General features: G+C 38.0%; 1 protein-coding gene across 1 annotated transcript in view; it reads left to right on the forward strand.

The window, feature by feature from the left end:
• LOC122335431 (ERC protein 2) overlaps positions 1-23,551 on the forward strand; it is a 40,910-nt gene that overhangs the window by 17,004 nt on the left and 355 nt on the right. The window contains 5 exon segments of the mRNA XM_043233292.1: positions 6,908-7,101; positions 7,489-7,570; positions 7,857-8,017; positions 21,032-21,179; positions 23,176-23,295. Of these exon segments, the coding sequence (XP_043089227.1) occupies positions 6,908-7,101; positions 7,489-7,570; positions 7,857-8,017; positions 21,032-21,179; positions 23,176-23,295 (705 nt within the window).

Here is a 23,551-nt window from a genome sequence, read left to right on the forward strand (position 1 = left end):
TTTGAATATAGAGCTTTTCAAGGCACTCAAAGCACTTTACATTGTGTGTGTGTGTGTGTGTGTGTGTGTGTGTGTGTCTTGTGGGCTTGGGGGGTCTTCTCACCCACTGCCAACTGCAGTTTGATTAAGATTAACTCTGAAGGTGGAGCTGGGGAAGGTGGAGGCTTTCAGAGGAACTCTGAATGCTAAGCTAAGCTCATTGGCTGTCTATGCAACATTATCAGCTTGTGCCAGGTAGTTAAATGCTGTGAATATCATCAGTTTGTGTTAATGAACCATCAGCCTGCGCCATCAAGTGTTTCTTGACAGAATTTGGCATTTAAATAATATTCTCTGTTGGTGCAATTCATCCTTAGGCACTACTCAGTATCAAAGTCCCTTTGTTTCACTTAATATTACCTTCAGCAATTCTAAGTCTTGCTTTAGTAATACTCAATTCCAATAGTCTTTGAAAGGCAGAGAGTGAAAGAGGGAGAGAGAATAAATATTCTTTCTAGATGTCCTTATCTTCCCTTTGCACAATCTGTCCTTGTTCATCATGCTGGGACAACCGATCAAAGTTTATTAGAATGTTTTCTTTTATGTTCTCTTGAGCATACAGACATCAGTCTAGGAAAATTATAGCTTCTTGCCTTTTGACACGGCGCCACGTATAGTGGCGCTTTCCCAAGACAAGCAGTCATAAACAATCCTGAAATTTTACAGTGCTAAATAACAGTATCGGGATGCTTGAAGCACTGATTAACAAAATCCAATGAAAATAATCTGCTATAGCCCACGGGCCTCTGCATATTTACGGTGCCGGCATTTGTTTTGTCACAGTTACAAGTAAGATCATGTGAAAAAAAAGAAGTCACTAGATAAAACTTAGTATTTTAAAGGGGTCATATGATGCTATTTTAACAGTGAATGGAATAGCGGTGTTAGAATACAGTTTGGCTTTACTATAAAATATTATAGGCTAATATATTAGGCCTGCAAATTTATTTTTCAGTTCATCTGAATAGATGCACAGTGTGATGTATCTGTATTTGACACACCATAAACTAGTGTGAAGTCATAGCTTTGTTTCACACACACAAAGAAAGATACTGAGTGAGATTCTGATTGGTTTATAACCATCAAATCCATTACATTTTCTATTGTGTTTTGGGCAGGATTTTCATCCTGTCGAAATGTATTATTTTTTTCTGTTTAAGTAGGAAAAGTGCGCAGAGATAAATAAATAAGACATTTGTCATTTAAAATTAGGCCTATAGGCTAAGCGAAATACAAACAAAACCGAGCTGAACATCCTTCAAAACACTCTCATTATGCACAGGCCATGCAAATAAAACATGTGATGTAGAGTGCAGTGCATGCTTAAAAGAGTGAAGGCTGTACCGTTGTGTCATTTAAAAGAATAAAGCGCATATATGCTGTTCCGAATGGGCGTTGGGAACAGGATATTTTTTAGACTGCCCACTCCCGTTCAAATTACACCAGAGTTACGAACTCTATCAGGGGTCTAGACTAACTTTTTAAACTGGTTAGGTTACACAAACTTTAGGTGCACCCAAATGTTTGGCTGCATCGCATTTTACACAGCAGTTTTACAAGTTCCATTTTTATTTTATCACTAGTGTCCACAGGCAATATTGACTTATAAATGATTAACTAACAATCTGGTAAACAACGTTCTTTATTTGAAGCACAATTCTACAAGAAAGTTAACCAAAAGTGTTGCTTCACTGAGCTGAAATTTAAGCATAAAACATTAAAAGAAATCAAATAAAAAGAAAATCTAAATTAGCCAGGGTAACTGCTCAAGCCACTCTCTTTTTCGAAATGTATACACTTTCCCCCTTTTAATTTCAGTGGGCTCTAGTGATTTGCTTATTTGCTCAGAAAAACGTGAAAGTGTTTGACCCGATCTCATGAAAGTGACTTTGGCGTGCATATGAGATGCAATGGTTAGGTTTAGAGGTGTGGGGAAGGTACGTATCATAAGCACACCAAATAGCACACCGGCGCGTGCCATCCACGTTCAGGCAATTTTTTGAGACAGCACGTACTGTTCGCATACAACAGCACATGCGTGAGAAGAATACTGAAAGAACGCAAGTCAAGTAGGTTGCATTGCGCATGTGACAAGCTCATCCGTTCGCACTAATCTGTGATTGACTATACTTACAGACAGTGAGGTATACCTGGGCTTGACATAATCTGGGGGGATCGATGGCTCCATGGTTATTTTCGGACGGATCAGGCCTTAACCATTTTTAACCCTTCATTGTCTCTAATTGGTTTAGACCATGATATGTGCCTAATGTGTACAACTGTGTTGAACCACAGGGAGACTTTCAGAGTCGCAGAGACTTCTTTTTAATTATTTAATTACTTTCTTAAAGTAACATGCCGAACACTGATCAACACTGCTGTCTTTTCGGCAGGTTTGTTAGATGGCTCATCATTTCTCTCAGATGGCATTTTTGATTACAAATACTGCTCTTGCACTTTGTCTCTCACACCATCAGATGATTATATATGTACTGATTTATACTGATTGCACCTGACTCAAACACCCATTCTCTATTGTGTAAAAGACGCTCTCAACTCATCCTCATTAAGTCTTGTTTTGCCTCCGTGATCATTTCTGAGCATTTACTGTTATTTTGCCTGCCTGTGTTTTGACCTGGACTGTTTATCACTGTTTATTTCCTGCTGTCAGCCCTGAACTTTTGGTCTGATCACCACCTACCTTGACTTTCTGGTCGTTTCCTGGATATCGATTACGGTTGTATAACAAAACCTGCTGTTAAATGGCCACTGAATATGCTCTTACATTCCGTACACTCGCTGCTAAATCCAAGAGGGTGGAGGACCCACCAAAGCTACTGTTTCAGTGAGGACTGAACCAGGATCTGCCAGCTGAGATAGCTTGTCGTGACAAGAGGAGAACTCCAAATCCAAATCAATAACCTTTTGTTCTTACACCAAGGCAGAGAAATGTGAGTTCCATCAGACCAAAACATAATTTCTGGTGTATATCATAACTCAATGTGGAGTGGCTATGGATGACAACAGGGTGTTGACTGGTCACAACCACGGACATTAAAGGAATTACAATGCTTCCTTGGCTTTGCAAACTTCTATTGGTGGTTCATCAAGAATTTCAGCTCTGTTGCTGTTCCACTAACATCCATGACTAAACAAACCACTTCTTGGTCTCCTGAAGAACACCAAGCCTTCCAAGAGGTCAGCTTCACCTCTGCCCCCATCCTCCATCATCCCAATCGCAGCCTGCTATTCATTGTGGAGGTGGACTTGTCAAGCACAGGTATTGGGGCTGTTCTGTCACAACATCATAGTTCACCAGCAACAATGCCCTCATTGTGCGCACTTCTCCAGAAAATGATTGACCTCCGAACAAAATTATGATGTCTGAAATAAATTACTGGCAATGAAAGCAGCATCCATTTATCATTCTACCATAAAAATCTAGAGGTCCTGAAATCTGCCAAACACTTGAATCCCTGACAAGCTAGATGGGCACTATTCTTTAACCGATTTTACTTAATCTTGAATGATTGTGTCTTGTTTACATAATAATAAAAGCTAAATCACTAAACTCAATTAAAATTCAGCCATGCTTGATGAATTCACAAAGTATGTAACAGACCAACCCACTTAGCTCAAACTAAAGCAAGTAGTAAGGACTCTTGGCTGAAAGTCTCATGCATATGGCAGTTATCTGGAAACACTTCAGGACTTTTGAAGTCATCATCAGATTGGTTAAATTACACAGGATTTCCAGGGGAAGTGTGTTTCACAATCTTTAACATTCCACCTGGAAACAAAGATGCTGTGACGCCAAAACCCTCACGAAAGAAGAAAGCTGTCATGTTTATAACTGTGAAAACTAGCGCTTATCAGGATAAACTAAACACTGGATTTTCAAAAACATGTAAAATATTTCAAATTCCCAGCATAGAATAGAGAGTGATTAGGGCTCTCCCTGAAGGAGCTAAATAATCTCTTCTAGTCATAGAGAGATGACCCATTTTCTCTTACTCTGTCTAGGATCAGTGAAGTTAGACCAAGCGATGGGAAAGCAACATATTGGCCATGGGTGTGCTGTTTTCATCATTGCTAGAGAAATATAATGAACAATTTGTGTTTGCCTGTGAGGCAAAGATGCACGGATGCCCTATTGTATCTGAGATTTAATCATCAGGTTCATGAGATGAGACCTGAGTATCTCTGATAGGGTTCTCAAGTTCAGAAAAGGAAGTCATGGTATACATTAGTACAGTGTTTCCTTACCACTGTCCTGTAGCACACTAATCTGCAGGTTGTTAGGTGTGCTGTTGAAAATTATCTAAAAGTTCTTTCTCTCTATTATATTTTGTTATTATTTAAAATATATTATTTTAAAATTCTGTCTGTTTGTGGATGTCAAATTGTCAGACATACCTCATAACTCTGCCAGCCTCCATTAAGTACTTTATACTATATTGCAAAAAAATTGTGCAACTGCAGTAAAAAGTTTGAGAAACACTGCATTAGTATAAATGAAATATATGTATTTTTCATTTAAAGACAACTTTTAATATGAACTGGTTTTTGTGCTTAACATTTCTTTATTAGTAATTTTGTATGTCAAAAATTAGGTCCACACTTAAGAATAAGCTATTAATTACTTAAATGTAAAATGTTGTTTCCCTGTTTTTTAAAAGTACAATAGTGAAAGACGACATCCCTTATTGATCACATCTCGGGTAGATTGCTTGATTGCACTGCTGCTGTTGTATTGTTCGCTGGTTAGCAGTCATAGGGAGGGCACTGCCTGTATGCAGCAGAGATTGGTTATTATTTGTTTTAAACCCAGGGGCTGAATTGCTTTGTGACAACACCCTTGAGAACTTATCAGCTCTTTCTGGTGGCTGAGGTTTTTGCACTTGAACTTGTGGTAACATTGCATGCTGAGGGAAAGCAGAACTGATCTAAAAACAATTTGGAACCAACTTTTTATTTATACATCACATTGTCTTGACAGTCTCATTGTCACCAAGTTGCCACTTTGCATGATCATGGGCCTGTATGTTTAGGCCACAGACAGGATAGCGCCTTCCTCCTCAGCAGGTCAGAAATGTAGCTTGATTTGAAAAGTAGCTATGTTAGGAGACTCAGCGATGAACAGATAAATCCACAATAGATTCAAGCCGCACTGCATTCAGCAACATCAACCTTAATAGTACAGCAGTACTGACTGAAAGTTCAAGAAGAAATCAAGACTGCCCTTTTATAAAGAACAGCGATATGTATAGGCATGGAGCAAGCTCCTTTTAATGAGATGTGATTGGTCTGTGTCAAGATAGGGGCTCCCGGGTTACCTTCTTCTCACCACCAGAGGGAACCCTTGCCCCAAACAGTCCCATTTGACTCTTACCCCACCTGGCCGCCTACCTAGGCCTAACCAGGTTTTTGACCCTGCCTATATGTCCTACCTTTAATAAAGCTGCTGATGGATCCTACTCTGCCTAGAACATCGTCACTGAAGACTTCACTGTCAGAGGATTCAGAGGCCCTCATGTAGCTGTCATCAGTGCTTTCCTCCCAGGCCACTCGTCTCACCATGCACCAGCTGCAGCTGGAGTGCCTAACAATCCTCACGGAGGAACAGGTGCGTGCTCTCCACGCCTCAAACTCTGCCCTAGGCTCCAGCACCACAAGCCTAGGCCCCGGCGATCAATCCGCTGATCACCTTCCCTGAAAACCTTCATGGCGAACACATGAAATGCCAGGGTTTCCTCCTTCAGTGCTCGCTGTTCTTGTAGCAACACTCTACCCCGTGGGACCTTTGCGCACTCTCTTCTCACCAGCCGAGCATGGTTACCACCATCTGGCTGCCTGATGGGACCACCTTCCTGAGTTTCACAAATTTCCTGGCACCGCTCATCTAACACCAGAGTAACGGGAGTGCCGTATACAGAATCATCTTTGCCAGGCCGGTCACATCAAATCCTCCTGCCCGGTTCAGTCAAAGCTGATGACAGAAAAACTTACAGAAGAACTCCCTAACCCTAAAGTTGCTAAACTCTCCCTAGCGCGTGGTCACAGTCTGCCATTGGTTACACTTTATTTTGATGGTCCAATTTGTAACTACACATCACCTACATGCCAACTACTGCTCAGTAACTCACAACTAAATGTCTACTAATTCTCAAAAGGATACTGTTAGGGTAGGTTAAGCTTAAGTAAAATGAGTTGTGATATATTTGTAAAGTTTCTTATAGTCAGTATATGAATCATAATAAATTGTTAGAAAACATTAAGCAGACAGTCTGTTAATACTCTAATGCTAGTTGCTTGTAGTTGCTTACTGTTAGCAGAATCCCTACAGTGGACCATCAATATAAAGTGTTACCATGACATTCGGTAAGAAGTGTAAATGGAATTTGTTCTTCCATGGTCTATCATGCTTGAAATGTTTCCTATAGTGAGATGCAGAGCTTTTTTTTTTGGAAGGGAACTTGCAGTACTCTAAATTTGGGTTAAAAAGTTGCGCATGGTATGCTTTGGCTTCGGCTGGAATGAAATGTCATGCTTCCTTGAACTTCTGGACATTGTAATGATCTGAATATTTCTTCATCTATCTTTGAGAAAGTTAGAACATTATAATCCTCTTTTGGAAACAACTTTTAAGTGACATTAGGGATCTGTCGAATTGAAACCACTGTAAACTAAAATAGGTAAGCTAACAAGAACAAAAAAACCAAAGCCTTTAGTGTCAGTGAAAAGTTTACCTGCATAGCGCATACAGTTCTTAAATGTGGTGAATTTTAGAATGCATGTATAGGTTTACCATGTTATCAGTAGACAAACCTTACTGACCCTGAGTTTTTTTGTTTTTTTTTGATTGAAGGCTTGTGAAGCTGAACACGTTGTTCGCTGGAATCCTGAGCTGTCAGAGCAACTGCAGGTTGTCCAAACAGAAGCTGTCCATCACAAAGAGGAAGTGGAGAAGTCTAATGCTGAAGTTCAGAGATTGTTGGCTATTTTGCGGGAGCTGCAGTCTGAACGGCTGGAGCAGGACAAGAAAGTCATAGAGCTGGAGAGGTATATGCCAACTACTAAAGAATCATTTATGGGGTAATTTTACTCTAGCACAGAATTTCATTAGTCTACCCAAGGCTTAACTCAAAATGTAATTTATTATAATTATTATCATCATAACAAGCTACAAAAAACTAAAATAAGGCAATGTAATTAATGAGAAAGAAAATGAGTAAAGAGGTCAGTTAGTTTCCATGCCATTCTCACTCCCAAAGCATCCACTATTATATTTCGATATTATGTTTCAATATCACCCAGTGTTGCTCATTGCTTTCAGTGGGACACCTTTGCTGTCAATACACTAACTCAAGGAGCATCAATAATCAAAATGTATGTATAGTTGCATTGACAGACATGAATGGTCATGAATATAAATATTCTGCATTGCAGACAACTGAAGGAGCAGAACCAAAAGCAGTCTGTGAATCCAGGCCAAGCTGGAGAAATGAGTCCCAATACTTCTCAAAGACAGGTAAGACAAGCATTTTCCAAGTTTGTTAATTACCAGATCTGTCAGTAGCTTTGTGTGCCTTTATTAAAAGACACTACCAAATCTCCTTAACTGACTCCAATAAACTTCAGGAAAAGTAGCATAATGATTTACTTACATTTTCCAGCCTACCCTCATCACTCAGTGTCTGTTTATGTGTTAATAGTTTAATGTTTGTAATTTAGAATATACAGAGAAAATGGAAGATAAAAAGGTATACATGAATATTGCATAAGTACACTTTGTTTACATAATTTCACTCTCATAGTTGGACGATTTGATGGCAGATGTAGACAAAACCAGAAAAGAGTTAGATGCCACAAGGCAGCGGTTGTCGTCTACACAGAATGCTCTGTCTGAACGCGACAGTGAGCTGAGCAGGATACGAGCTGATCACAGTAAACAGCTGTCAGAGATCCTGCAGTTAAAGTGAGTATGAACACAATCTTTCAATAACCTGTTTTTGATATTATTTCATTTTTCTTTAACCTTTCTTCTAAATGCTAGAGATACGTTTGATAGACAGCTATGGGTATTTCGGAGAACACCCTGTGATCAATCACAAGTGTTTAAAAGTGAATTCATACCATGCAGGTATTGCAGTAAACATACGATTCCTCCTTGTGAAATGTGCTCCCATCCTTGCGCAACACATAATTGTAACTTCTAAACTCTAAGTGTATGTGAAAACGGCTTTTCTCTTGAATACTGCTTCCACTAAGCAGGTTACTGAGTAACATGTGTTGTCTGTTAGTGAGTCATGCTTATGCTAGTTGCCGGTTGACCTGGCACTGTGCTTCTACTAAATTCATATTATCTTCCTAATGTTAAGCTTTCTCCGTTTGTGAAAAAGGCTGCATTTTAGTGTTCAAGGATCACCTGTCCTGTCCTGTGTATGTGAAGGTGATCACTACAATATAAGGCCCGAATGCCAGTAGAAACATATCTCTTGTAATTCTACTAGGGCTGTGTCTTAATCTTGGTCTACTTTTAGAGGTGTGTTCAGGACAGATATCCATGCGGATGCTCCCGCTCCACTCTTGATGCTGCTATCACATGCTGTGAATTTGATAGGTTTTTACGGAGCAGGTTTTAATGTTTCCCTTGACTGTTTTTCAAGTGAGTGGCATTTCTCAAGAATATGTCGGTAGAAGTCATCCACTAGTGCTTAAGCACTGCAGTCAGACAGAATGAAATGTTTGCAGTTCTGTAAATTCCACATAACTGCCAATGCAGGGTACAAAAATTAAGCACCGCCATTAACAGAGTTAACTATATAACTAGCATTTTGTCTGTTGATTATGATTGCCTGGTATAATGACAATTTGCGTTTAAAGAAGGTGGAATGTCATAGACTGGAGCAACAAGCTTGGAAAACCTGTTTAGGCCTATATAAAGCCGAATCTGACACTGCAAGGTCTTCATATTATTCTCAGATTATTGGCAATAATCAAAATAACACTAGACAGTTTTTTCACATCATCAGCAGTATATTAAAAATAGACAACACAAGTACTCTAATTCCATCCTTCTGTAACTTTCGTCCAATTTTGCATTTTCCACTTATTGGCAAAATATATATAAAAAAATGGGTTGCTATTTCATCTCGGTTACACAATTATTTATTGATCAATAATCTGTTTGAGTCCTGTCAGTCTGGTTTCAGAAAACTGCATAGTACTAAAACAGCCATTGTTGAAGTTTTCAATGCCTTAGCTTCTGACTATTGTTCTCTTTCTAGTCTCATCTTACGTTATCTCAGTTCAGCCATCGATACTGCTGACCACATGCTTTTACGTAATCGACTGGAAACTGTTTTTGGTGTATCTGGGATCTGGGATTGTCCTAGACTGGTTTTTGTTTTTATAATCTGAGATAGATTAATTTTTACTTGTTTTACTCAAAATGTTTTTAGCGGGTAGTTTTAAACAACTCTAAAAACACTCTAAAAAACTTAGCTTTACTTTACTCAAACACATTACACTGCTGCTTAACATTACCAATTTAATGCTTAAACTACCAATTTAATGAATCTGGAATTAATAAAAAGAACAAACGTCAAAATCTAACAGGTTAATAAATAGCATCCACATAAGTCATTAGTAGCTTTATACACAGTAAATGTTCAGCATCACATGTTGAAGAACTCAATAAAGTGCGCTGCATAACAGGCACCTGACTGGTGTTTTCTCATCATTGTCTTTACTTGTTGTTGTTCTTGCTAAAAAAATAGTCTTCTGTTCTACTCTTCTTCTCCAAATTACTCTATTCTCTGTGTGCTTCTTCCGCATGGCCTATGACAAAATTCTTTAGATCACAAACAATACTGACATTAAAACTCAGGTCATCTTCTGCACAGCTGTAGCACATGTCAGAACATGGGTCAGGAAGCTACTGCTCTGACATAATAGCTCATTTTTATTTTTATATCGTCTATGGACCATTACATTTCATACAGGTTTTTGCTTGTTTTAAACCAGATATAAAGTGGACCTGCATTTGAATGCATGAGTGCCAGTTTATTTATATTATTTGTATTATGTTTATCTGTTTACCCACAGAGCATCCACGATTGGCACCCTTGCTAAATATGAAAGGCTGTGAAAATTAATCTTTATTGTTAAGACTTTTGATCTAATCTTTGAAAAATCACAAAAATAAACAAACAAAGAGTGATCAAAAGTTCAAATGTCTATGATAAACAACTCTGTTGATATTAGCGAGGCTAATTCTTAAGCTGTATTTAAAAACTCTGTTAAAACACTCTTTTCAGGAAGGTCTTTAATTGACTAGTCTTCCTTTTGTTTTGTGTAATTTACATTTTTGTCGAATGTAGTGTTTATTGTCTTGTATTGTTGTGTTTTTAATATAAGTTTTCTTTTACAGTGCTTTGAGAAAGCAACTTTTAAAGGCGCTTTGTAAAATGAATGTATTATTATTACACAAACACATTAATTTTGTTATTAGTTGTGTTTCCATAGACCCATAATTCAGAGTCCAATTATGTGAACAGCTCCAAGTGACATGATGGCATCATAAGTCAGAATCCATTGTTGTTTTTTTTATTCTACATTGAGCATCTGCATATTCTGCACTGAGTTCTGCACACTTACAAATATTTTTTTAAATATAGGTTAATGGGACTTTTCTCAAAAGTGTAGAGCTCCATCAGCTTGTGGTGAAGTGAAGTGACTGACAGTAATTTTTTTCTATGTTTTTATGTTTACCCTATACACAATTTGAATTAAATTGTTCATTCATAATTGTAGCAACATGTTTGACAAAAAAAAATCTGATTTGACAAAATAATTTGTCCGTTCAGTCTTGGAGTGTAGATGAAAACTAACTAACCTAACTTTTTATATTTTGTGTAACCACACAGAAAACAGAGGCTGAAGGAAGCAATGTCATTACAGTATTATAACAATGTCAAGGAAACATGCTTTTTCATTTAGTATAGTTTGTGTCTGAATATGTGACAAAATCAAAACACGATGCACAATGCACAAAGTGTATATCTGTGGATATCAAAGGTATGCTTATAGGTGTTTTTATCTGTTTTTACGCCTTTTTATGTCATATTGTGTGTCTGTATTGAGTGCAAAGTTGCTGGGGTGTGTGTTTTGGACTTACCACAGTTGAGTTAGACGTGTGAAGAGACAATGGCTGTGTGGTTGTGTTATGTGTATAGTGGATACAAGAAGGAAACTCACTCTGATTGTTCATTCTCACGGAGAGATGTGTATTGTGCAGCTGTGGGCACAGCTGAGGTGTCAGAAAAGCACACATCAAACATATTTGTAAACCCCTGTGTTCTTAAATGACAAACTGTAACATCACAAACATTGCATTCGTGCAGAGACAAGTCAGAGTGTGGCATGCTTGCCACTTAAACATGTTGTTACAGTACACACATTTATACTATCAAGCTATTTTACACAAAACAGAAACGTCTAGAGCATTAAAGCATTTTTACAGATATAATAAGCATCTCTACAGAGTCACTAAATCACTTTGAAACAGGGTTTTACCATTTGTATCTGTGATAGAATCAGCCAAAACCACAGCCCCAGGTCCCATCATGATTGCCAGAGTTTGAATCCAATGTTTCTGCAATCACTAATCATGAACTTATATAAACCACTTCACAAGCATTAGCTATCTGGTCTTGTCAGTGTTACCCTGCATTTCTACTCACCTTATTGGACTGTGTTTCTCTTTTTGTCTTCTTCTGTGGCCTGCTCCTATAGATACTATTACCAATCTAAGCTAAGTGCCATGAGGCTGTAAAACACCAAGCCAGCATATACCAACAGGCAATGTCAAAAGCCAATGGTGTTGTTGCCTCATGTCTGACAAAAAACATTTGCTTAACATTTTGACTGTCAGTTACATTGATAACTTTCTTAATTTCAAGCAGCTCAGATTGTTATGCTTTGGGAAGATGTTTTTGGATTTTGCTTTGTTGACTGTTGGCTCTTTATTTACTGTGGGTGCCACAGAGGAACACAGAATCATGCCACTACTGCCAGTCATGAATCAAGTCAAGTCATCATGAACTAGGTCAAGCCACAATTGATCGTCATGTGTTAAGTTATGATTGTCATGAGTCATGTCACATCTCCGCAGAGTCAAGTCATGACATAACTAATCTTCAGGAGTCAAGTCCGGTGATTGCTGGTTTCTTCGCTCAAATTTACGTAATATAGTCATCTCTATATCTTACAGGCAATTTACCCTGTGTTTCTTGTTTAGACCGTCTCAGATCAGGTACCTCACAAATGTCATTTTCTGACATGTCAGAGTTTACAGATTCTGCATCTTGTTCAGGTTCTACCCCTTCCCTGTCACTTACACTACCCTCCTCCTCATAAAACATGTCAATGGCAACCTCCTCAGGTAAATCTGTGCTCTGAACTCTTCTGTTGCACTACCAAATATGGTCTGGATTCCCACTTGAATTTTGTTGAATTTTGTGACACCAGATCTAATGAGCGCTCCTGCCGTCTTGCGATCATAGATCTTCTTTCTCCTAGAATCTTCTTGGGCAGTTGCATTCATGATGATTCTTCATCCACTCATCCAAGTCATCAGCTTCATCATCAGTTAAATTTTTTCCTCCTAGGACATCCATGAGCAGCCTTGCGTCTCATCCGAACATTAGATAAAATGGAGAGTACCCCATCGAAAAATGAACATGGCTATTGTAAGCCATCACCAGGTCAGGCAAGTAAGTATTCCAGTCCTTTTTCTTTTCTACGGGTAATGTCCGCAGCATGTCATCATACGATTGAATCTTTCGCACTGTGCATTTGCTGATTCCATATAACTTACAGAGCTCTTTAATTACACTTGCCTTGAAACACCTCCCCTGATCCTAGTGCAGTCGGGCAGGACACCCATAACAAACGAACAAGTTTCGTACAAGGGCTTTGGCAGTGGTGTGTGCAGTATGATTTTTAGTGGGGATGCCACAGTGAATCTTGTACACATGTCTGTAAGTACTTGAACATTCTCGTAAACCTCCTGCTTATCTCTCAAGCGTGGTGTAATCCATGGCAAGAACTTCTAGCGGGGAACTTCTCAAACTGTCTAGCCAACTTCTTTTGTTGGGCTCCCATAACTCGGAAACTGTGTGTCACTAACCTCTTGTTCTCAAGTACAGCAACATACACAGGTGCTATACAAGGATCCTTTTTCTGTAGCTCACAAATAGATGACCAGCTGTAACCATCGACACCTTTCTTTATGATGGCTTATTTGGCAACATGTATTGGCATCTTTTCGCTCTCCTCTCCTTTACCTGGCCACAAGCATGCTCGTACCTCGTCCGAGTTTAACAGAATGAAGTCTTTCCCTGTATCATCCTTCTCAGGTTCTACACCCCAAGGAATCCTAGAAAGAACGTCGGCATGTTTTGTCTTCCAGGCTTGTAACAAACCTCAAAGTTGAATTCTAATAACTGAACGACCCAGCGCTGTTCCACTGCTCCAAGATTGTCTGTTTCCAGGTATCGGAGGGGATTGTGGTTAGTGATTACTTGAAACTTTTCAAACATCAGGTACTCCTTAAATTTCTCTGTTACTGCCCACTTAAGGGCTAGTAACTCCAGCATGAAGGCACTATAATATCTGTAATTTCTTTCAGAACCCTTCAGACCCCAGCTTGCATAGGCGACGACATGCTCTATATCCCTCTATATCACTCCAAGTCCATTGTGGTTCCTATCTGACGTCAGTAAGAACAGACATTGATGACTTGTCTTTGTTACCTTTAAGCGTCTTTGAATGTGACTTGATTAAGTCTCCGATAGTCCAGTTTTACTCTCTTTGTTTCTTTGTCTCTTTGAACTCCTTTCGTGACAGCACCAAGTTTTTCAATTCACGTGCACATGCCCTCGAGCTTGGGTTCTCTCTCCTTCGCTCCTCATCTCCATTTCTCAAAAACACATTTCAAAATAAAAGTATTCAAATACCTCTACACAAGGTCATGTCACATCTTCACTGAACTTCCAGAATCTTGCCACGTCACAGTTGAACATTCTGAGCCTCATCACTCCATGTCTATTGCCCCCAAATCTTCAGTTTTGACTCACTGTCAGTTTTTCAGTTTCACAGTCTAGTGTGAGAGAAATCAGTGAATCCTTGTCCTGTTCTGTTACGGCTATGGAGGCCATCTGTGAACCTTCATTCTGCTCTGTCAAGGCTATGGAGGCCATCTATAAACTCTTTCACGTGTCTGTTATATAAATAGAATAGAATTAGAAAAGAGAGTGCTAGAGTTAGAGTGTCAAATAAAGATGGAAGAGATGTGCTTTCAGGTTCAGGTTTTCAGGGCAGGTCATTCCACCAGGAGGGATTTTAATGTAAAAGTGATAGAGAGCATTTCAATACTCCATCCTGGACAGAACAAGAGCTTGAACGAGTTGTTATGAAGCATAAGCTGAAAGACAAGTCATGATATTCTTGATGTTGAATAAAGCAAATCTGCAGGACCAACAGTTTTAGGTATGTGAATCCAATTACAATTCAGTTCATCAAAAATCCTAACTCTAATGTTTCTGGCTGTTATAGAGTTATGGTTGACTACATAACAGCCAATCCAACTGGAGGGTGAAATTGTGTTGAAATGATGGGTTTGAAGCAGTTCTGCACAGTTCTGTCTTGGCAATGGTTGAGTTGAAGGTTATAGTCCCTCAAATGTCTGTTAGACAAACTGAAATGTGAGCAGCTATCGTCAGATTGAATTTTATTAATGCGATTTGCTAGTGAGTGCGATTACTTTAAGTATAACAAATAGATTGTGTCTGATTGGTTAGCGTTGTCAATCAATTAAAATATTTTGCAGTGATTAACTGCATGCCTGTCATGAGTTACCTCGTGATTAATCGCAATTTAATCATACATTTTTAACTGTTCTGAATGTACCTTAAATAAATACTTCTCAAATTTTTAGTACTTTTTTATTGACATGGTTATTAACAGAAATGAATGTTTATGCAATATATATATTTATTTTAAGTGAAACCATAATTTACATAGAGCATGAAGACTCTACATGTTTCAAAGGTCTTAGATGTTTTTCAAAGAACGTGTCTATTCATGTCTATTACACATAAAAAAGAACATAGTAATACCAGTAATTGTACTGAAACTGTTTACACTGTAACACTACAGGACAGCTCACTTCTTCTGAACATGTGAAATGCACATATAATTTATTATTACGTTTGTTTGCCTCTCTGTGTCCACATAGGCTACTGTATTTGATACACCTCATTTCTCAATAAAACGGTTTTAAATTATTGTCAGACAATTAATATGAAATTGTGAGTAAATCATAACCCATTAACTGCACACAGTGGTTAATAGACAGAACTGCACGCATCCTGCAAGAGAACATTGGCAACACTTGACAGCAACTTCTTCCATGTCTCCAACCATTGGCTAGGCCACAGATCAGAAAATGAGTGTTGAGTTAATCGTGCAATAATAAAATCAGCATTATCTAAATGAATAAATGTTAATGTAAAATTATCTGTTGTGTTGGAATCTTACAACAACCAGATGCTTAGCTATCACAGCAAAAACCTACACCCAATCACATCACTTATAAGGTAGTTACAACAAATTTGTGTTAATGAGTTAATATTGACCCTATATATATATATATATATATATATATATATATATATATATATATATATATATATATATTGTAAAAACTAAATCTCTTTACCCTAAATCTACTCCTTGCATAAAACTACATGCATTTTTAGATTTTTCAAACGCTTCTATATGAATTACAACCTTGTTTCTTCAATTTCAAAATTTACTGGAATTTATATACTTGTAGGGACTTGTCCTCATAACTTAGGTAACACCAGGTACACACACACACACACACAAAGCATCATGCACAGTCATTTACCATAATGACAAGACATACACGCTCTCTTTATCTGTGCAATCTGTAATCTGTTTCTCTGGCATTTTACAAAATGACATGGGAAAACAGGAATGTGGGAATTAGTCTCACATGGCATTTATTATGTTTATTGGTACACAAACATTGCATACTGAACACCACACTAGTGATTTTCAATCCTGGTCCTGGGGACCAACATTACTGCACATTTTGTATTTTTGTTTTCCTTCAGGCACATACACTGTGTATCTACAGAATGCACATTTGTTCTTCTTGTGTGTTTGGTCAACTACTGCTTTAATATGTTGGTTTTTCAAAGTGTTTCTTTGTACTACCATTACATACAAATATGTATGGGGACATATAGTTGAGTCACAAATTGACCTAAATTAAAAAACTACAATAAATGGAGTGGTTACAAAGCAGACTATTTTGGACTAGTCAGTTTGTGCATCACTTTTGCCCCTGTCTAGCATGTGCTGCTATAATTTTGTTGTGGCAGTTTTCTCACTCTGTATTGAAGCCACACCTGTTTTGAGGAAATAGGCCAGGGCTGTAGTAATGTTTGAAAATATGTGAGATCCAAGAAGTTTTGTCAAGTATTATACCATAATTACATTTATAAATTAAATTCTATATACTACAAACTTAAACTTGAGATCTCTTTGAATGACAAATGTTTCTTATCGGCTGTGACTTTAACTGATGTTTGATTTTAAATTAAATTCAAAATTCACTCTTTAAACCTCTTTTGACCATGGTGACAGTTTGCATGTGTGGCAAGAATAGCCAAGTGAAAGTACTTACAAAATAACATTTAACTATCGACTACACCACCCTGAATACACCAGGAAAAAAACTATAGAAACAAAGAAGGTGGCCAGCAGGGGTCCTCAGCCTGATATCAAGCCTTAAAAAAACAAAACGTACAGTCTTGAAAGCGCAGCAAATTTGTTATCATGACAATCCTCCAAATGACACTGATACATTACAACCCAGCTGGGCTCTCCCACTATACAAATTGAGAGAGAAATACAATAAAAAGCTATTGCAGAATTTTTTGCATAATCACAAAATACTGAAAACAAGGTACACAAAACAAAATTACATACTGCAAAACAAACAAACAAAATTAAATACAATTATACAATTATAGCTAACCAATAAAACAACAATACTCAAGAAATGTAAAATAAAAATACAAGACAACAAAATCTTCACCCTGCTACATTACACCCCACATTATGTATCGGCTCCTCAACGATAAGTAATTAAATGAAAAATCAATCCCAAGGCCTAAAGAGAGCAATCACAGCTTCCCCCACTGACCTTGGCAAGCAATGAACATTTGAATGTTGACCTGTTGTTGGTCTCCTAATTTTCAACTTTGTTTCCCTGGTGTAAACCCCAGATAATTGGTCAGGTCTTTTGAACTTGCATACTGCATTCATAAAGAGAAACCAACTGCCCAAACTTGAGTGGCGAATGTTGCACTCTCTAATAAAAACTCCCCTTTCGACAATTGGCAGCAATTCTCACATGGCCCCTAGCGCCATCTAAAGCCACCTGCAACCTTGTCTGGTGCATTACAATCCACTCATATTCCTCACCTGCTACAGGTAAGGATACTCTGCCCAGCAGAAAATCTACAGAAAGCTAAGGTGTCCTGGGCGCTCTGGCACTGTTCAATCCATACAGTATTGCGTCTACCTGGCTGATATTTAATTTCAAAGTCAAAGCAAGCCAACTGTGCTCAGTGTCTCCCAATTTAGCTGATGTAAGACAGCTAAGGGGATTATTGTGAGTGAATACCACACACTTTTGACTGAGCAGATATTCCCCAAATTTCTCGCCCATTGTTCACTTCAAAGCCAAAAATTCACGGCTTGCAAATGTGATGGGTCTTATCTCACCCCCCATGATTCTGTGTGAGGACAGCTCATAATCCACATAGGCTAGTGTCCACCTCAAGAATAAAATGAAGGGTAAAATCTGCATAAGCAAGTACTGGGGATGTGGTAAACTGACCTTTCAGGTCTCCAAAGCTTCTCTTACACTGGGTCAGTTCAACTACTAGCAAAATCCTTCTCCACTCACTTCCAAATTCTGCAACCAGCTGATGCAGAGGGGCTTCAAACTTGGCAAACCCCTTCACAAAACAGGAGTAATAACTTAAAGCCTAGGATGGAGCTCTGACAGACTAGAAGGCTGGGGCCACTGGGCAACTTCAACAATTTCTTTGGCTCTGTGGAAACGCTCTCAAACGAAATTACCACCTCTGAACAAATTGCACTTCACGCTGTAACTTGCTCAAAAGAGACTCTAGGTGTTGTGCTACAGAAGATAAATAAAGTTTTCTTAATAAGGACTATTGCTTAATGGCTACAACCTTAGTCTTCAGCAAGGTATTGATATGTGCTTTCACTACCTCATATTCTAATAGGAGTATACGATGGTAATGCTGCCAAACAGGGACACCACAAAACAATGGTATGTCTAACCACTCTGTATAACCCAAATCCACTTCATGCGCTGGGTACACCAATTGATATCGACAAAGCAAAGTTTCGGCCTGCTCTTGATTCTCAGGTAACAGTATAGAAAAATCCATAGATTTCAGTAGTTTTTCAGCTGTTGGATCTATCTGAGATACCTTGGCATTAACAGTAGCTGCAACCCTTTTAACTTCAGTAGCCCTTGATGGTAAACTAACTACATAGACACTCATTATGGTGCCTAACTGAGCCCATTACAATACAATGTTGGTGGTGCCTACATTAACCACTGGCACAGAAACAGTACCTTGATTTACCTGCACAAGTGAGTGCGAAGCCAGAAGTCCAGCTGGCAGGCCAAATTCAGGGAGCTCAAAAGCCCAGAGTCCTGCAAAACCATCCCCTAAGACAAGATTGATCAGCTTGATCAGGGAAAAATCACATGTTGGAAGATCGCCACAAATTATATCTTTGTCCAGCCTTAATTGCCTGGATGGTGTCTGGAGGGCACTCAGGATTAGCGAGCACTGGAGACTGCTCAGAAGGAGCAGGTGCAGGAGGGTGCTTTTGAGTGTGCTGGCTGGGACCAGCAGAGACGAGGGAGACCCAGGAAATGATGGAGAACTGAATAGAACTAGCAGACATGAAGGAGATGAAGGAAGGATTTGTGGACAAGTATCTAGGGTGAGAACTCTGGGGTAATGGCATATCATCATGTAATCATCTTGTTTACTCACTGACAGAAAACAATATATTTATTTCAATATTTAATTGATTATGAATTTTGTCAGGAATTGGAAAAAAGTCTATTAAAATCTGTAAACATTATGTGAAACTAACACAAATAGATTAATAATAATAAAAAAGACTTACTCATATTCATGGTCGTTGGATCAAGTCTGGATGCATTCTACTTTTCTGAGGTAATCCGAAGCTTATTCCTCTGAGCACATCTTCTTGAGGTAAATATTTGTTACAGTGCGTCTATCTTATTCTCAGCATGAAGCGAACAGTAGGGATGAACTTGAGTTAAAAGCTCTTTGTTTGTGGTGATGAGGGAGTTTCCATGACGCGCGCTTCTAGTGTGAGACTATAATATCTATAGCAGGGTCTTGCGTTAATTTTACTTTCTATGGTCTGTGTGAGTTGACGTTAATTAAAACCCAATTAAGTTTATTCTCTCATCTTAACCTCCTTACTGTAACCACGAGCCGTGACATATTGGTTCTTTGGCAGAATTAAATGATTGTGCGGTCAAAAGATTTTGGAAATGTAATAGCATGTGTAAGTTAAAAATCATTTGGAAGTAAAACTATCTATTTTCTAAACATTTATTGCATATTATCACAAAGTCCATAGTACCATTAAAAACTGATGCATTTCATGGTTTCAGTCACATCCCAAAAATGAAGAGGCCTGAAGGATTAAATGTGATTGAGGTAATTTGTGGATGCAAGAAACTTTTTCAGACAGCTACTGATCAACAGCATGGAATTACTCTTATTCTGCTGTTATAAAGGGTCTTAACTAACTTACATTTTTATTATGAAATCTATCTATAATAAGAATATATAACAAAATTATACAATATGAACAAATATAAGATAAACTAATAATGACCAACATCTTAGATGATGTGGAGGGATGTACTACAACAGGGGCTTCATTTATAAAATGTGCATACTCACAGATTTTAACTTAGAGTTTGCGTATATTTAAATCCACGCCAGTGCTCATACTTATAATAGCTTTATGTCTTTGACATGGAAAAGTGCTTAGGATCACGCTGGAGTCTGAGCAGATGTACACACTTTTATTGTCTGAGGTTTTTTGAAAATATAAGCTGTTCTTGCAGCTCACTGTTCTAAATCATGATGATTAGTGGTATTTTATATGAATCGTATGTATATTTAAAAGATAATCATAAAATCAAATTTTATAGATGAGGCCCCTGGGGTTATTCAATCCTGCTCTTGAAGGACCAACATCCTGCATAGTTTAGTTCCATTAAATTCAGCACACTTTCTTGTAAATTTCTAATGATTCTGAAGATCTGTACTCAATTACGATTACAGTGGTCCTGCAGGAAGAAATTTGAACATCCCTGTATTACACCTAGAGCATAAGCTTTACTCCAGCATTGTTTACTTTAATTTACTTCAATCATGGTTTTTACAATGCTTGTGGATGCATCAAAAATGATTTGTGTAAGAGGGTTTTTTTGTTTGTTTTTAGCCTAATGGTTAGGCAGCAGTTTGTTAAGATTCCCTGTCTGACCTTTTGGGCAAAATTGTGCCTCATATGGCCTAAATTCTTCTGATCAAGGGAAAAGAGCAGCAGACTGTGAGTTATCACCGAAGCTCTCTCGATAGCTAAGTATGTCTTCCTGCTGTGCCCTTCATTATGTGTGTGTATGTGTGTTTACTGTATTTTGTGTTTGTGTCTGCTTCTGTTTAAGTAATGACTAACTAATGACTTACCGTAGGTCGTAACAAACCCCCTCCTCTTACCTTCCCACCAGACAACAGGCTTTGCTGGCTGCCGTCAGTGAAAAAGATGGCTGCATCAATTTACTAGAACTTTCTCCCATGAGAAACATGTCGACCCCTGAGGATGTGATGACCTTGAGGAGAGAGAAGGAAAGGTTTATGAATTACCAAAAACAGCAGGTCAGTTAATGTTTTTTCTCCATGTGGTTTTGTGCTTTTGAAGTAAAATGCAATCAGTGCGTGTAACAGACGACATAGTGCATGTTTGATGTTTAGTTCTTAATAGTTTTGTTTGAATCACTTTGCAATTTGTGCAGGACACACAGGTCACTTGATTGGCACTGTTATGGTTGGTTGGGCTAGAAACTGTGCATGGTTAGGACACAGTGCTTGAGAGCACTTTCTATCTGGAATTCAGAAAGTTACATCACATTGACTCATTGTATTAATCACAAGTTTAATAAAGCTTTAATAAAAAACAGTGCCTGTAATAAACACTAACAGTAACTAACATCATGTACTAGGCTATTAGAAACCAAGACTGAACAAGCTTTTGGGGAATGTTGTCTTTAGGCCAGACAAGTGACTTGTAAACAACTGGAAAAGAGGGAAGGAATTTCAGGGAAGTAGCCATTATCTGTTTAACACTCCCCATGAGTAAATAATCCTTTAGTGAGAAAAAGACACAGATGAGAGCTGTAGTGTACCTATATCATTATTGTATAAATTTTGTCATTATCATATGGGTAGTTGACATATTAATGATTTGTCCTACGATGTGACAAAAAAAAAAAAAAAACACCTAACACTGAAGATAAACCTCTCTAATGCTGTTTGTAACTCCAAGAATAAAGTTACCTTTTTCTCATGTTATTTATGTGTGTGTGTGTATGCGTGTGCGTGTATGTATGTATGTGTGTTTTAAACATTTTTGCAGTCACGTCATAGGACACAGCGTTAAAGAGGAGTCTTTGTCAATATTAAACAACAACCAGAATCTGAGAAAAACACACATTTACACACATACACATACAGCATTGAAAATGTTCAGGAAGTGTGCAAGCTTAAGTAGTGCTGATGGAAGCCATCTACTGCATTTTTGCTTTGAACATCATGCTGAATAATCTCAATAATGCATTTAAACAAAGTATCTGATTTAAACAAATACAACACATACTGACACATATGAATCAAGAAAAATGATTTTGGTATAACTACATACATACATACATACTACATCATCATGGCCTTCACATTATTTTGGATTGATTGTTTTCTATCAAGTGAGTTATATGTTTAACCTGTGAATTCTTGCTAAGTATGCAGTTATATAATGAGTTGTTGGCATGAATTTTACCTGTAAAGGAACTGTGGTGGAGCGCTCTTGGAGCGAGTGAAAACCACAACACTGTGACTTATAAGAAATCTGTGTAAATGGTGTAAAATAAATGGTGTAAAAGTAATGGTCCTAGTACTGAGCCTTGAGGTACTCCATACTGCATTTGAAATTGGTCTCTTCATTCAGCAAAATAAGATTTGAACCATGCACTAATAGAGAGATACAACCAAGATGGGATGATAAGAGCAGGTCATTTGTAACTCTGATGGCAGCAGTCTCAGTACTATTTATCTAATTCCTGACTGGAAAACCTCACATACAACACTTTTCTAGTAAGGAACATAATTGTGATGATACCACATTTTCTAGTATATTTTAAAGAAAAGGGAGATTTGAGTCTGTAATTAACAAATTTGTTTTGTGGTCGAGTTGTGTTTCTAAGAAAAGCTTAATAAAAACAAGTTTGAAGGTTTTTATGGTATATCCTACTGACAATAGGACAAATTAATAATATTCTGTGTGTCATGTGCTTTCATAACAGTTGTCTTGACCCCACCAATCTTGTTTCCTGATTAATTTTCCCCACCTTGTGTTTCCCTCGGTTATGGTTTGAATAAGTTGACATCTACTTCCAAAGTTACTTATAGTCAGCAGAATGTCTTTGCATACCTCTAATCTCATTCTCTGTATTAATAAAATTCTGCCTCTGGAGTCAAGAATTCCTCTCGGGGTAGTTTGTCAAAACACCCACATGTGCTTGTGCGATAAAAATTCCCACTTTTACCAATGTTTATAGAGACAAAGGTTTTAATAGGATATTTGTATACTGCCCATCAGGGACACAGCAGGACGAAGCACATGGCAGAACATTATGAAGATGGACACATTCATCCACAGTATTCTCATTATTCACATCAAGAACAGCAGCGTGAACTGATCTCCCCCCCACCAGAACAGGTCACTGACTTAAAATGCACACTCACCCAAATTTACATGAGATTTGTCTGTGTTGTACTTATGTACACACACACACACACACACACTTTTAAATAATATATTTTTTCTCAATTTATAGTGACCCCATTACAAAACTTCTAATAGTTTTAGAGAAACAACGACTAGCTCAAAAATGTTTGTGGTACCAAGACAGTTTATGTTAAATTTGGAAAACTGTATGATAAAAATTATGTGGGCAATCCCTTCTATCAGACAT

The sequence above is a fragment of the Puntigrus tetrazona genome, unplaced genomic scaffold, assembly GCF_018831695.1.
Source record: "Puntigrus tetrazona isolate hp1 unplaced genomic scaffold, ASM1883169v1 S000000776, whole genome shotgun sequence".
Lineage (NCBI taxonomy): Eukaryota > Metazoa > Chordata > Actinopteri > Cypriniformes > Cyprinidae > Puntigrus > Puntigrus tetrazona.